General features: G+C 33.9%; 1 protein-coding gene across 2 annotated transcripts; it reads left to right on the forward strand.

Annotated features, from left to right (window-relative positions):
• Window positions 1–302: 302 nt before the first annotated feature.
• On the forward strand, window positions 303–11774 carry LOC123559818 (uncharacterized). 2 transcript variants are annotated; one of them, XM_045351936.2, is made up of 4 exons: window positions 303–2017; window positions 4149–4286; window positions 4719–4848; window positions 6323–11773. In XM_045351936.2, the coding sequence occupies exons 1-4, from the start codon at window positions 1913–1915 to the stop codon at window positions 6805–6807; spliced, it is 858 nt and encodes a 285-aa protein (XP_045207871.1). In that variant the 5' UTR covers window positions 303–1912; the 3' UTR covers window positions 6808–11773. The 2 variants fall into 2 exon arrangements, with proteins under 2 accessions (XP_045207871.1, XP_045207872.1); XM_045351937.2 differs by lacking the exon at window positions 303–2017 and adding an exon at window positions 2139–3579 and having other exon boundaries at window positions 6323–11774.
• Window positions 11775–16002: the final 4228 nt, after the last annotated feature.

Genomic DNA, 16002 nt, shown 5'->3' on the forward strand with positions numbered 1-16002 from the left:
TTGGTTAGGTAGTGTGTAATTTTCCTTTCTTAAATAGTATATAATGGCACCAATTGCCAGGATCTTTGAACCTCTATATGCAGCTCATGTGGGCGTACCATGTGATGCTTTCAGCACTGATATTCGCAATAGGGGTAAAAGGACCTCAAGGGGAGGGATGCGGTCATGACTATTTGTTACAAAAAAGGCTGATATAAATATTATTGTTATTATTTATATTATTATAATAATAATTATCATTATTATTGACAACGCCAATAAATATTATCATAGTATATTATTAGGCGTTTTTAAATTATCAATTTATTCAGTTTCAGGGATGGGGGCAATGGCAACAGATTGTACACTTTGTCTGATCCAGAAGGTAGATGGAGCTCGTGAAAACACCCTCCCTGAGGCAATCCACGGGGAGACTGCAAGGCTCTTCCGGGTTTCAAGCATTTCAACAGAAAGATTCGCTGCGGTTGAAAGATTATACATGCTTATTTTGATTATAGGTGAATGCCTAATGGTCACAAACAGGTAAATAGTTTTCCCTATATATTCCATATAAAACTCATTTTTTAAAGAGCTACAAAACATAGATATACCCATTGCAGAGAACAAAACCTACCTTGTTTTAAAGTGTTATTATAAAACTGATATAAAATGAAGAGAAAAGTCGGAGTCATGTATCTTTTAAGAGAGATTTCTCTGGTTATATTTGCTTACTGAAAAATCACATCCAAAACCACACTGCCGTGACCAGGAACACGTAGATGCGAGCTCGGCATTCACCAGGGCAGTCACCTTTCCATAATGTCACCTGTTTTCGCAACGCTGCACGCGGGGAAACAGTTATGCAGCGAATGTCTGTATGCCGAGCCTACTGTATCCTGTACCGTTGAAAAGCGCTCGACAAAACTGTTAGGGCGGTGCCCAGCGATCGTAAATCGTGTGGCGATCGTCCGCGGCGCCTGATAAATATCTCCAATAAAATTGGCTTTCGCACATTTCAGCTGCGCGGCAGCGGCCACCCATTTAGTCATCCTGCTCTCATTCTTTCTGTCTGGGAGGGGCCGTTCGACGACCAAGCCCGCCGTGCTGGGAGCCAATGCACAGGGTCGGACATGACCCCTCCGACGGTACCGCCATTGCAACGCTCTGGGCTAGGCTGGGACGGTCGCAGAAACGCCCAAGATATTTCAACTGTTTTCGCGACTTGGCTCGCACTCGGACAGCTCTATAGAGGCCAGGAAGCCGCGCATGGTACCGTTGAAAAGGGCTTTTCGGCTGTTGTCCGGTGTGAGCATGTTTTCCTAACGGTGTAGCTATTTTCACCACGTACATCTATTGTTATATCTTTATGATACATTCACCAACACAGCAACTTACTTTAGATATCCAACGTAAAGAGAGGTATGGAAAGTTAGAACATACAATCTTATGTTTGTATTCATTATTATCTTATCCAATCACCTTATATCTCATCGAAGGTTAAAGTTTCTCTGCACATTTGCAACCAATCAAAAGCTTCTTTATAAGCGTGACAACTGATTTTTACCCGGAAATGTATTTTTGTCAGATGATTTTTGTTTTTATCTGTTGGTATAGTGGTGGTTTCTGGGTGATACAGGCTATACACTACCAAAATACTTAACAACAAAAAATTCAAGTGTTTGATATACATGTATCGAATATGCTGTGTAAGACAGTACACTGTTGAGCTTAACTGAGTGAAATAAAGTGTGTTTTCACATTTAAAACGCCAGTAAATGAACACCTGAAAGCCGATATCATTATGTTAGCAAACTGTAAATGATTTCTAACGAGGTTGACATATTGAAAGCTTACTATTTAGGCAAATTGGTTTTCAGAACTTAAAAACGGAACATTCTTTTACAATTGCCTTTATACGGATAGTATAATTGATATGAAAGCAGCCATGTTAAAAACAGTTTGTGTTTTAATTTGTTTCGTTATGTTCATAAAGGCATTTGGATTATATGACAACTCTTATTGTTCATTGTTGTACAAGGTAATTCCTATATTCAGGCACGTCAAAATTCGTAAGTCAGCCTTTATGAATAATGAAAGAGGTAGATGTTTTATTATTATAAAAAGATGACATTATTTTCTTTATAATGACTTGTAATATATGTATATTTTGTGTTGTTTAAAAGAAATTCAAAGGCATTTGAATGTGCATATAGATACAGATACAAAACGTTCTTTGTTTTAATTTTTCGTACATTTATAAACTAACTGATTGAATCTAAATTCTACCAATAAACTGAAATTAGATTGAAGAACGAGACTGAAGAATCTTAGACATACAAACTTGTCTAGCTCCGGCTGAATCGGAACCCTATAGCACATCTGTTGAATGAACTCCACGATTCCAAAGGACCAGATAATATAACAACACTGAAACCAAGTACAGGGAGACCAGTTTAAAGCCACCACATGACGCTTAAGGATTGCTGCTGTGATAACTAAGTCTGCAGAAAGATCCTTTAGAAGAATAGAAAGCAAGCAGACAGAATAATGGTCTGTGTTTGATGAATCTGTTCATGAAATGTGCAACACCTTTACGCCCCCTAGCACTGGCGTAAGCAGAATTCCATTATACATATATTGAATAGACTCCATGATCCAAAAGGACTAGAAAATACAACAACACTGAATGCCATTACGAGGAGACATTTTACAACCGCCACACGGCACTTAAATGTTATTTTGTAGTCTGATCATTTCTTATTTCCCTACACTGCATTTAACATTCTTAAGTGTGTGTACGTAAAAATTCACACTCGTTACATTAGCATTTATTTGGTCTGCAATTATAAGTCTAGCAGTTTCCAAATATCTGAATGCAGTCCTCTCGAAAGGAACATGTCGTTCCTTTAAAGCTGTTGATATTTTTGAAAAGTTTTCCCTGAAATTGAGATGAATGAAAACATAAAACTGCAATTTTAAACATTGGATTTTGATTTATCGCAAAATTTTGTCAGTTTGGAATAAAGAGACCGTAACTATAATCGATTATTGAGTTCTGCCTATGCAAAATTTGAGAGAAAATAGCAATGTATGCCTTGTAAAAGGTGTTGGTACGTGGTACTTCGATAACAAGCAAATGTATAAACTTCTTAAATTGAATAAACATACAACTATACAAATTAATTAAAGTAGCAAATGATTTAAATTCAAAATAATATATGCTATTTCAAACTAAATGATTAAGCTTGGATTCAAATTGTTACGTCGCATATTCTATCAATGGAATGACCTACGGAGTGAAATAATAATAGTCAGTGAGCAGCACGTTAGAAGCAACAAACAGTAGTGAGCAGTTTTGAACAATGGACGCCATGTTCAGTTTTTTACATTCCTTAAAGGAATAATCATGGATACTTAGCTACAGAAATGTTGAGACAATTACCGGTATATTTTGTCTACAATGCATTTGTGAACGCTGAAAAGAATAACTTGAACAATAATCAAAGAGTGGAGTCAAATAAAATAAAATATTTAGTATCTTTACAGTACCCGAACAATGTCAGTAATTAATAATGAAATTTTGCAATGAATTATTTTGAGGTTTGTACATCTCTCTATATAATTAATATTAGATTTAAAAAGATATGAAGGCGTTTTAATAAGAACCTGTTTAATTTTTCCAACACGTAAAAGTAGTTTCAAAGAATACTTCTCTGTTCTAAAAATATACAGCCATTAGAAAGTTAGATACGAAATATTGAGAGACACAATGTCGGCTCAGCAACATGCAGGAAATAAATGCAACAATATGAGTTCAGTGAAAAATAGGATTGATTGAAACGCAGGACATATCTTTGCGATTGCTAAATTTTGTTAGATTATTTAATCCATACTGAGTACCAGATGAGGAGCTATCAAATTAATTTAGACTTTAAGCAAGTCATATTCCCGAACACATATTACATTTCTGTATCGAAACAAAGTTAATACTAGATGACTCGTTTAGTGATAACAAATATTTTGATAGTTGAACATTGTTGACTTGAGTGTTAATATTACCGAAATAAACCTCTTACGATAGCAAAGGTAGATTTTATAAATATATATTTTGTTTTGGCTCTTTACATAATATTTGTACCATGTAAAACATTTGGTTTCTTTTGCCGCAGAACCCGAAAGGTACTTCCTCTCAGCAATGCTTACACAGCTGCTTTACTACTGAGAGAGATATTCTAGTTCAACAGCGAAATGGCATTTCTAAACTGTTAAATCAAAAGCAAAAAGTCAACGGCCAAATGAAATGCAACGTAAGACGATACACACAATTATAGTTTGTATCAACTTATATAATTTTGTGTTTTTCGCGAACATAAGTTTTCAAGCAAAAAAGCATTTCATGACAATAGAATAACAATCAAAATTCTTGAACAGGCTACACATTATTTAAGAACATGATTCGGATTTTCCACTAATGTCAGTACATAATACTAATGAATACATATAACATAACTTTTATCTTACAATGCAAAATCCACACTAAATTTTTTCCTGAAACTGTCTAAATTTTGACGTACTCACTAGTTTAATTAGACTTTTCAGAAAACGAAGTAGCGTATTTGAAGAAATATTACATCTGATACATTATTCATTTTCTATACCAAGCATGATTAGAATTTAAAAATAAATGTGATAATCAATAGTCAAGATTTATGACTTATTGCATTTTCCCATATTTTAAGTATTTAAAAGATACACACACATCTGCATATCAGACAACCGAAGAAGGGGGCTGGTGCCCGATAGCCACAAAGACAAAACATTTAGGATTTGATAGAAGTCTTGCTACAACTTTGGCACACTTTTTTAAAGGTAAGCGCTTAAATGCTGTGATTTTCCCTAGCTTTCGGATATGTACATGTTCTACCATAAGATGAAAGATGTGAGCTGAGCTTGTGCACAAATTTATCATTCATGCCTTCGAAATTAATTTATTTCGGCATTAAATCTTTAACACTTAAAATGCATTTGGTGAGTGTTGTTTGAACATCATATTGAAGCTGTGTTTGTTTATTTTACAAAAATATCTTGCGTATCATTAAATATAGTATTTCTATGATTAAAGCAAGGCATGCAGTTGAATCAGAGCAGACATAGTAACATCGCAAAACAGGTCTTTGCAACACCTTTTTAAACGTCATTCCAACACTCATGTATCCAAAATTTGATCTTAAGGCGCGGTCAGGAAACCATTTTAATCATTTTTCTTACTTGAACCATCACGGGTGCAAGTATTTATTACGACATTGAGGTTTGCATTTTACAATGTCCAGGCCTCTCTATTTCCGTTGTAAAAGGCATATTGCCCAATTCATGTCATTGCATCAGAAAGCCCAGTCTCTGCTTTGATAAAACATATTATCTTTTATGGTAAATGTCTTATGTGACAACAAGATGCCATCGTTATTTAAATTTAAAGTACAATGGGTAAGAATCACACGACCTAAACATTTAAATCAAAATTCCATTTGATTCGACAGGGACATAATAATTTTATTAAATGATAAGAATATTACTGATATTAAAGTGGTTCTGAAGAAGAATCTTGTGAATATACATCAAGCCTCTGCATAAAAGTCAAACTGTATGTAAAGAACTACTTTTAGCTTCGGTATTTGTTTTGTTGTAAACGCTTTACCTGACCTGAAACAAGCATTTAAGAGCTACACACATTTTGAAAAAAATAAATAAATAAACGTTCATTTTAAAAGCATGAAACCATAAAATGTTTAAGGAAAATCATTGTAGCATACTTAATAAAACGGTTACGTCTTATTCGAACATTGTTAGACGCATTGCCTAAATCCAAAAGTACTTATATACTGCTTTCCCTTATATTACAAATGGCATTGACGCCTCCGATTATCTCATTGTCATTCAAATTTCTGCCAGAAAGAAGATTAATGCATGATTTAGTAAAAACTTAAAAACTGCACTAAATGTTTCAGAATTATTTGTTCCAAAATTTGTGGCAAGAACGGCATAGTTGTTTAAATTAAGTAAGAGTAATAATCTATCAGCACCATTTAATATCGACGCAGCCTTTTAAATGCTTAAAGGAATAGTGCTCATACAAATAAATGGTATTATTTGATGACTTAAATATAGATAATTATAGCGAAAAATTTATACTTATCTCTGCTTATCACGACTTCCTTTGTACATTTATGATACTCGTTAGATTTTAAAGCAACAAAATGATATAAATATATGTTTTGCTCACCAAATGCTTTAAATAAGACAAAATAGTTATCTATGGTAATCTCTCTTACCTTTTTTTCGCAAGGAAAAACTGTAGGAAGTTTTGGAGACGGTCCTGGGGCATACAAAATGGCAATACTGACGACAGGATTGGTAAAAGAGTATGACGCGTACGACGGAGCACCGTTTTGTGAAGACACAAGTAATGGCTCTGTTCGTTTTCTTGATCTATCCATACCACAGTATGGACTTCCTGTTTATGACTGGATTCTGTGTCTCGAAGTTGCTGAACATATACCAGAAGAATTTGAAGCTATAATGATAGATAATATCAAGCGGCATGCCCGTGAAGGAGTAATTTTAAGTTGGGCTATACCTGGGCAGGGAGGTTATTCGCACGTCAATAATCGATCTCCAGAATATGTAATTGCTGAAATGGAAAAAATAGGATTGCACTTTGATTCACAAGAGACAGAAAACATCAGATATGGTGCAAAGCATAGAAATCTTAAGCGAAATATTATGGTTTTTCTACGAACTATGGTCAATAACTTGGCAGTTGATGCCTGATGCAATTGTTTAGAAAAAAGGGCAATATATTCCGTTAGGTTTAAAGTCTATTTGGAGTAGTTTTAACAAACGTATACTTTTATTATCAATATCAGTGTCTTAAAATGTCAGTTTTAATTTTTCAAACGAAAAGAAATGTTTAAAAAACTTGATAAAGGATTTCTGGTACTATAAAGAACGAATCCGTGCAAACTGTGAATCAATATTTATTTAATTTACCAAAAAAGTATCTCCGGGTATAAAAATGCGTTTTTATGCATACATATATGTTTATGTGTACATGTGCTTATACCTCCTATATGTATACATTTACCCGTTCGCAGCTCATATACTTTTACTGTTTCTGACAGAAGTATACCTGGCAAAGTACTTTAATTGTTCCATAAGCGTGCAGAAGTGTTTATGCCGCACATTTACCCGGCAAGGTGCTGCTGTAGCACATGTGCAGGAAATAATGCGTCTGCCGCACATATACTATTTTGCTCTTTTGACTCACAAATACAGGCAAATTGCTGCACAAATATTGGAAACTGTTTTTTTTTTCGACCAATCCTCGACAAATAGGTTTTGCAGCACATATGCAGCAAATTGCTTCTGCAGCAGATACGCAGGGAAAATTTTCTGCTGCACATGATCGACAATGTGATGGTACTTAACGAAAACTAAATAGTGTATTTGATGCACATCTACATGAAATAAATTTTTGTTTCACATCAACAACGATGTGTTTCGGTCGTACAAATATGGAACAGGGCTCTGCACTCATTAACAGTGTAAAGTGCTCTGACATAAATATACATGCAAAAGTGTTTTAGATATACATTTATGGGGTAAAATGTTTCTGCAATAGTGGTACGGGGTAAATTGCTCCTCTACATATACTTTATAAAGTGCTTCTGCCTGACTTGTGCGTGACTAAGAGCTTCTATCACACTTATACATGGAAAAATGCTTTTGCCACACAATCTCATGGGGCATGTAGATTCTGTAACTCAAATACGTTGCAAAGTACTTCCGTCAGCCAAATAACTGGCAAAGTGCTTTTGACACACATATAGTAGGCAAAGTGCTTTTGACACACATTTTCAGGGCAAAGGTCTTTTTTCACATATGTACTATGCAATGTGCATAGCCTCATATATAGTGTGCAACGTAATTCTGCCTTGATACGAAAGGATTAATGTTTCTGTTTCTGTCACACATATAGGGGGTATTTAACTTTTGTGGCATATACAAAGCAAAGTTCTTCTGTCGTTTTTAAAAGTGACTAAGTGCGTATCTGCAAAATGATTCTTTACCAACAATACGGGCACACAGACACCGTGCAAAGGGCTTCTTCTGCCCATATATAGAAAATGTTTTTGCAACGAATATATAGAGCAATATGCCCCCTGCCCAAAATATGCAAATCTATTTTCCCGCTAAATACGGCGAAATGCTTGCCGCACAGAAGCTGAAACACGTGCTTCTTTCGCACAAATACAATGAAAGTTGTGATAAATACCCGTGCAATCTCGTTGCAAACAGAAGTGACAAGTGTTTGAAAAGCTTCCTGTTTACCGTTTCAATAACGTTTATTTTTGTGGTCATCTAATCAAATGATACCAAAACGAGAAGCATGATCGAGTATCGTTCCTCCAACAAAAACCTCGGTTGGCATTTCCCGATAGGTAAATTAAATACCGGGGCTTCATACGATTAGAAAAAAAACTGCCATATGTTTATTATTTGAAATTATTGAAATATTTAGCAATTAAGAATACACAAGTTATGAAAAAAAATATATCAATCTTTGAAGATTTGAAAAATTAATGAAATTGCGAAACATGGTCTAAAACGGTCTGCCATATGTTCATTTTAGTGATTCATTTGATTAGTTTCTAATTGATCAATTAAATCAGAAACAACATGATATGATAAATGCTAGTTCATACTTTCGATAATTAAAGGAAGTGCACCAGCCACTGCTAAATGAAAACCGCAGTACTGTTAGCAGGGCAGTCTAGCACCAGGACTGATGAAAAAGCACATGTGACATTGTACCAACATATGCGACTGTTATTAGTAATTATAGTTCACAAGACACCAGACATAGGTGGAAAAACAACATACATTGTATGCAAGTTTGCACACAAATTTAACAATAATCGCAACCAAATGGGAGTCGACAAATAATCCATTCAATATTTTGTCATAAAACTGAACAATGATTTTGTCTGTCTTGCATCACTGAAAAAGGGTAATTACCAAAATCTTATTTATCAAAACTTGAGAGAAATTCTCTAAGAATTCAATTTATGATGAAACCATGATAGTAAAAGAGGCTGATAAAGGAGGTAACTCTATAACAATGGAGATGAAAAACGTTATAGATGAATGGTTGTAACAATACTAGATGATCCGGCTTATTATATAAAAAAACATAGTGAACCTTCGAAATCTGACAGAATGAAATATAATAAACTGATTTTCGAATAATTACAACGCTCTACAATTCTGAGATAAAGACTAGTACCAAAGGTCCATCAAATTCAACAAATAAATGAGAATAAAAGGTACCATTTTATGCTACACTACTTACTCGCTATCTTGGAAGACAAATTATATAATGACGTCTCTTCTGAATTTGGTAAGGAATTTAAAGAAAAAAATCTTAATTCTTTAGAAATAATTTTGGGATGACATTTTCATTCTACTGAAGACATAATCATTCTAGAAAAACTTAAACTTTCTCAATGAAAATCTAGAATTTGCAAAATAGAAAGGCAACACCAAATTACTCTTCTAAGATGTTTGTAAAAACAAGCACTAGAAACACTATCAATATATGTTATCTATTTCATGTTTTTTGCTTGGGATATTGTTGTTAATTAGTGCCACATGACATCATGTATGTGCTAAAAGGTATGGAATTTGCACTCTTTGTAAGAAAAATGAAGTAGCTAAGCAACAAAGTGAATTTCATGCAGCTCTATAGTACAGTCATTTCAACAGACTGTTGAATTAAAGACACCAAACAAATGACAGTATTCTCTCATAAGATTTTGTTTTGGCTAAACAACATTCATAAAATGCTAAATTTTATCTTGCACATATTTAAACAGCAAATATGAACAATTCTGAAAAATATTTTTAAATACATATTATTGTTATTTTCTAACACTGATTGTATTCATTTATACGCATCCAGGCAATCCAAATGCATCAAAAGTTATTTCTCATAAACAAATAGCGCATGTGTTTAGTATGAAGATGTAATAAAATGAAACTAAGTGAGTATTTTAACTATTTCAGACAGACTATTGTACTGAAAATGAGATTATTTTGGACTAATTTTCAGAAAACATGTACTTTTGTAGAGTTTCTAAAGTATCACAAACAAGCTGTCGAAATAATTGAGTTATTATTTACACTTTATTCTATAGATCAAGAGAAAGTCTCGAAGTTTAACAACAAAATAAATAGATGAATAAATAAATAAATAAATGAATTAACAAATACCAACGAAGATGTGTTTACTTTTTCATACACGCATGAGCATTGTTATATCGCATAAGTAAAAATGAAAGGTATGGTGTGCATGGGTTAAAGATAGTTTAATCTTACATGTAAAAGAAAATATTTTAGTTCTTTTCTTTTCAATGATATAATCCACAATTCTACCAGTCATGTTCGGGCAGCGTTGTGTGCGGTTTGACGACGTAAAGATGTGACAATGTTCACACAATATGAAAATGTAAAATAATTCTATAAAATTTTTGTTTTGCATTTCGGTATGATACGTACACGTTATTTTTGTGCGGTAATTACTGAAGTGTATTCTTTACAAGTTAAAGCATAGCAAAAGTTCCTTCTAGGGCATATCTATATAAATGTATAATGATCATCTTGTAAAATTTTGGTTGCAATGTCTGTTTTATACTGCCATAAAATGTCAAGTAGGTATTTACGCTAGTTATTATTTAACATAAATTGTTAAATCCAACAACAAATTAAATCTGTTACCACTTGCATTGGAGTAAATACGGCAATAAGACATTGACCCGGTCAATCCATTATAATTCGATGCGTGAATTTATTGCACATAATTAGAAGGTCGCAATGGGGTTTGTTTCCACATATTAACCATGCATTTGAAGATAACGATAATATTTAGTTGTTTACATGTAAAGGTGCTGATATATGTCTATCTGTTTGTACATATGGTATGTTCTTCAAGAATGGAGGAAGTAAAAGAATCAGTCAACCATCCTCGGGTTTAGTAATATGTAATCCATGGACGCGTTCAGTCAGAGAGTCGCCTCAATTAGGAAAGAATAGTTTTAACGTCAGAGGTTATTTCTCAGGTCACGGAGTTTGACTGGCCAGCTTGTAATGACAACAGCTTTCGATATCAATAGCTCGGTCAGGTGTGACTTACCAAATTATAATATTCCTCCTCAAGAGAATAAATAATAACAATACACGATCATTTACAATTCATTTTTTTTCGCACTCAAATGTTTAGAACCGTACTTATAAAGAATATACTCAACGCCTTTTCTAGCTCCATAGCTGGGTTTTTATATTTATCTCTGTTAAAGTTTGACATATTTAAATGAAATTCTGGCACAATGTTTAATGATAATTTTATTGTAATAAAACGTAAGAACGATACTAATGAGAATAAACTCATTAAGCCGTAAAATTGTTTGATCCCGCAGATGGCATTATTTGGTCCATAGCGAAGAACGAAAAAGTATATACTTTTGTGTTGCATTATTTCAACTGTCATACCTCAATAAATATTTGTTGGTATCTATGTATTTATTTGTTTATTTCGTTATGTTTCGATCATATAAAGAATCATCCGTAATTTCCAGGCTTCGAGAAATCACAAGTTGTAACTCGAACGACGCTCGCTTTTACAGCTTTCTTCACAAAAGCATTAATTTTTTCACAACACCCGGTTTTATTTATGTTTTAAAAATGTTACGCAACAAAAACGTTTGATTGGCCCTATTTACTAGAAAGAATTAAATGATTTTATTTAAGACCAATGAAATGTGACGACTGAATGCGTCATGTGGAATTCAGAGCAATTACTGTAAAGACGCATGTACGCGGCGTGCGGTTTCCAGATGTAGATATCAACACCGCCTAGAAGCGGCACGCGGTATTCAGATAACAATTGGTTGACGCATTAATGCGTCGCGCGTGCAGAATGAGTTAAAGACAAGTAAAAGAGATGGTACTCCAACAAATCCATTCTTAGCAACACACAGTCCAAGAACTGCAGAATTTTTAGCGTCATCAAATATAACCTACAGATTTTAAAAACAGCCGAGAGAATTAGAAAAATTATAGATAAACACAAATTAGTCAAAAGGAAAGGACAACCAGCAAATTGAAAGAAATGATTAACTCGCGATAAAGAGGGAATTGTTGGTTATGCCATCATCTTCAAAAAGGTTACACATATACACAGAGAAACGGTAAATCTTAAAATGAAATATTACGAAACTTGTAAAATTCAGAATGTTGCATATGTGATACGCTGCTCAGGTTGTAAGGAAGATTATACTTCAGAAACCATCCGTCTATGAAACAGGTTAACACTACATTATCAACATAAAAGAAAGTCAGACACGGCGATAATTCCAGTAAGAAGACATATAGCAAGATGTGCAAAAAACATTTCACTGAAACTCCACATACATATTACCATATTATAAGCCAAAAGAAAACAATACTACTCTTTGGAAGATAAAAGAAAAAAAATTGATCAAAATAGTTTAACCGTCTCTGAATACTTAATAACTAATATTTACTATTTATATTAATATTTGCAGAATCTACAATTACGTCTTTTATGCATTATTCTACATCAGTTTTATCTATCCAATCGCGAATGTTCATTTGAAACACGTGACCGTACAAAAAATCTGTATTTTCTGTATTTGAACTCCCGCGCGTACAAAAAAATCCCGTATTTTCTATATTTGGACGGTTTAACAGTCCAGTGTTAAACATACGATCAAGGCCGAAACGCGTGAAAATGTTCCGAATGTAAATCGGATGGATCCCGGAGTAGGCGCTCTATGTACATAGTTTAATTATGCGTCTTGAATTCAGGATTTAGTTGTCGTTTCTTTTTTGTTTACAACACATAAAAAAACGATTCAAGTGATAACAATGCTATCTGATTTAGATATTAGCACGTTCATTTTTAATCAAAATCCTAAAAGTACATTAAAAACATAACCAGATGTTGGAATATTTGAAAAGTAGCTAAAAGAAGTCGTTCCGGACGAAACTAAGAAATTGGAAGAGATCAGCCCTGACTGTCTGAGTAGCTGCCTCAGACGCTTTTTTAATCGACTGTTAAGAAACAAAAAGGAGAGGATTATATATGGCAGGGGACGGGCGGTCGGCATCCAAAACATATTCGCTCTCTGATTCAGTTTTCAACGGATCTTCACCAAAATTGCTGACAATGCTTGTGGGCATAACATCTCGGACAATTTCGATAACCAGCCAAATTGTACAAGGTACAAGGTACATTATGGTCCTTGAATTACTCGGAAAAATGGGATATTTAGGTGTTGTCCCCTTCTCTTAAGTCGAACAGTTTTTATTCGATCTTCACCAAACTTGCTTACAATGTTTGTTGGCATAATATCTCAGCCAAGTACTTTAACCACCCAAATCGCCAAATGGCTGTTGTAGGGAGGTTGCACCATATAATTTATTTAATACTGATCCGCAGAAAAACAACATTCAATGAATTACGTATATTACGTATGAATTGACATAAATATAGAATAAAAACGTTATTTTAATTCTAACATTTTTCTGTATAATATACAATTGCACTCATACCAAGCTGGGAAAATACAGAAAAGGCAGGAATACAATATTCAAGCATTTTTAATTTAAATTTAGATAAAATAGATACATAATAAAAATGTTATTTAACATTGTACTGTACAATACGAGATATATTTTGACTTGTATATAATATACGGGTTAAATGTTGCTTTTGTAGAACATAAAAAAAATAACAAAAATTTAGTAAAGAGTTTCTGGGAAAATTGTTTCACCACACATAATCGATCAAAACTTCTTCTGTGTTACATGTATGGAAACAAGTGCTTCTGCAGCACATTTACGTGGAAACAATCTTCAGTCGCACATAAAAAATTCTAACTGGATCCTGCCAAATATATTTGGAGCAAAGTGTTCTTATGCATTTATAAATAAATAACGAAATAAGGCAAAGTATTTCTGCCCCTCCCACACGCCCGGTATGTGGGACAAAGTAGTTTTTCCGCATATTTACGGAGCTAAAATATTTCAGCAGCATGACAAAGCGAAGTTGCATTGCATAAATGGTGAATGGCTTCAGCTGTGCATATATGTCAAAGTGCCTTTACGCAAAATTATGGGACACAACCTTCTGCCACACACATAGCAAAGTCCTTCTGTCGCCTTCACATATACGGCCTGGTACTTCAATTGCACTTTTACCTGAACCTAATTCTGCAACTGCAGTTTCTTTAAGACTAATTATTCACGAATACGATATTTGAAGTTAGGAAGCATCACTATACGGGAGCAATGTTAACAAAAAAAAAAGAAAATCTGAGCGTATAATCAGTCTTAAATTCAAATATAGCACACTAATTAAACATGTATGTATAATGATGATATAGAAACAGATGTATTTTCGTAAAATCATATGTAAATTTGTCTCTACATACACACTAAGTTTGAGCTTATAGCTAAGTAAAATATATTTGACTGTGATTTTCTGCCAGATCATAAAGAATTTTAGCGTAAGACTGCATTTAAATCCTGAATTTATATGTTTGTTTGTTTTGTCAAGTTTAACGTCGAACCGACACAACTATAGGTCATATGACGAATTTGCAGCTTTTATGGGGGAGGGAGACCTAAGGTAGCACCCTGTGCACTATTTCATCACGGACGGGTATCTTGGTAGAACCACCAACCTTCGTAAGCCAGCTGGATGGTTTCCTCACATGAAGCATTCAACGCCTCGATTGACCCAGAACCAACATCGGTGAAGGGCAAGTAATTTGAAGTCAGCGAATTGACCACTCGACCACAGATGCCCTTTGTGTGAAGTATCAGATATAGTGACTGACATGTTTTTCTAATATTTCCTACGTGGCTATGAGAACGATAGTGATTCTAAACAAAAACAACATATGGATGAAATGTAGCGAAGGGAGGATACAAAATATTATGAAGCAATGTTATCTACTAAACGAACACATAAGCATCAAGAGACTATCCAAGAGGAGATACACATTGATACTGACACTGACAAACATATTTGAATGAGGGTTACAGCTTTGAACAACTTAGTAGTAACTTATCCAAATTATTTAAAAATATTAATGATAAATGATCTCATTGGAAAATAGGAAAATAATAACTTTTACTGACGACTTTGAAATATACATTATAATGTAAGCTTAGAAGTATTTAAACAGATTTAAATGAATTTCAGACAAAACATAGACTAAACAAATTTTCCTCATACAATTTAGATGAAACAAATGTTCATATTCGTGTATAAATTGCTTCAGCTGTGCTCTATGTTGAGGTTCCAAATATGAAAGATTTTCGATCTAGGTGTTATAGAAAATCTATCTGAATTCTGAAGTTTAAATGGATCATGGACAGTGCTCTTATCATGTTCAGTGTTCACATGTTCCAAATCACTTGAATTTTCAAAGTTCTCACTAACAGGTTAACTAACACTAACAGGTTGTGGGACAGTGTTATTTCTAACAAGATTCCTTTTGAAAGATGGTCAGTTTATGTGAACGTTTATATGATAGTTTTTATTGATGATTTTTACAAACATCACTTCAATTAATGAGAGTAGACTATTTTACAAGCACCGTTGCTCATTTTTAGACATAAGTATCTAGTGATTCTTTAACAGATTCTAAAAGCTATATCGTATATAAATCACATTTACAGGTGAAGAATAGATTATCAAGACAGTGCTACGCGTAAAATATCACAGGTATATAGTGATTTCCTGTCTAGATTTTGCTCTAGGTCATAAATACATAACACCCATAGACTGGCCGGCTTTGTTGTAGCTAAAATACAAGAACTAATCTTAAAACCTGTTTGAAACTCCACCCGATATATGGAGCCTAAGCCCTATATCAA

Source organism: Mercenaria mercenaria, chromosome 10 (assembly GCF_021730395.1).
Source record: "Mercenaria mercenaria strain notata chromosome 10, MADL_Memer_1, whole genome shotgun sequence".
In the NCBI taxonomy this organism is placed as follows: Eukaryota; Metazoa; Mollusca; class Bivalvia; order Venerida; family Veneridae; genus Mercenaria; species Mercenaria mercenaria.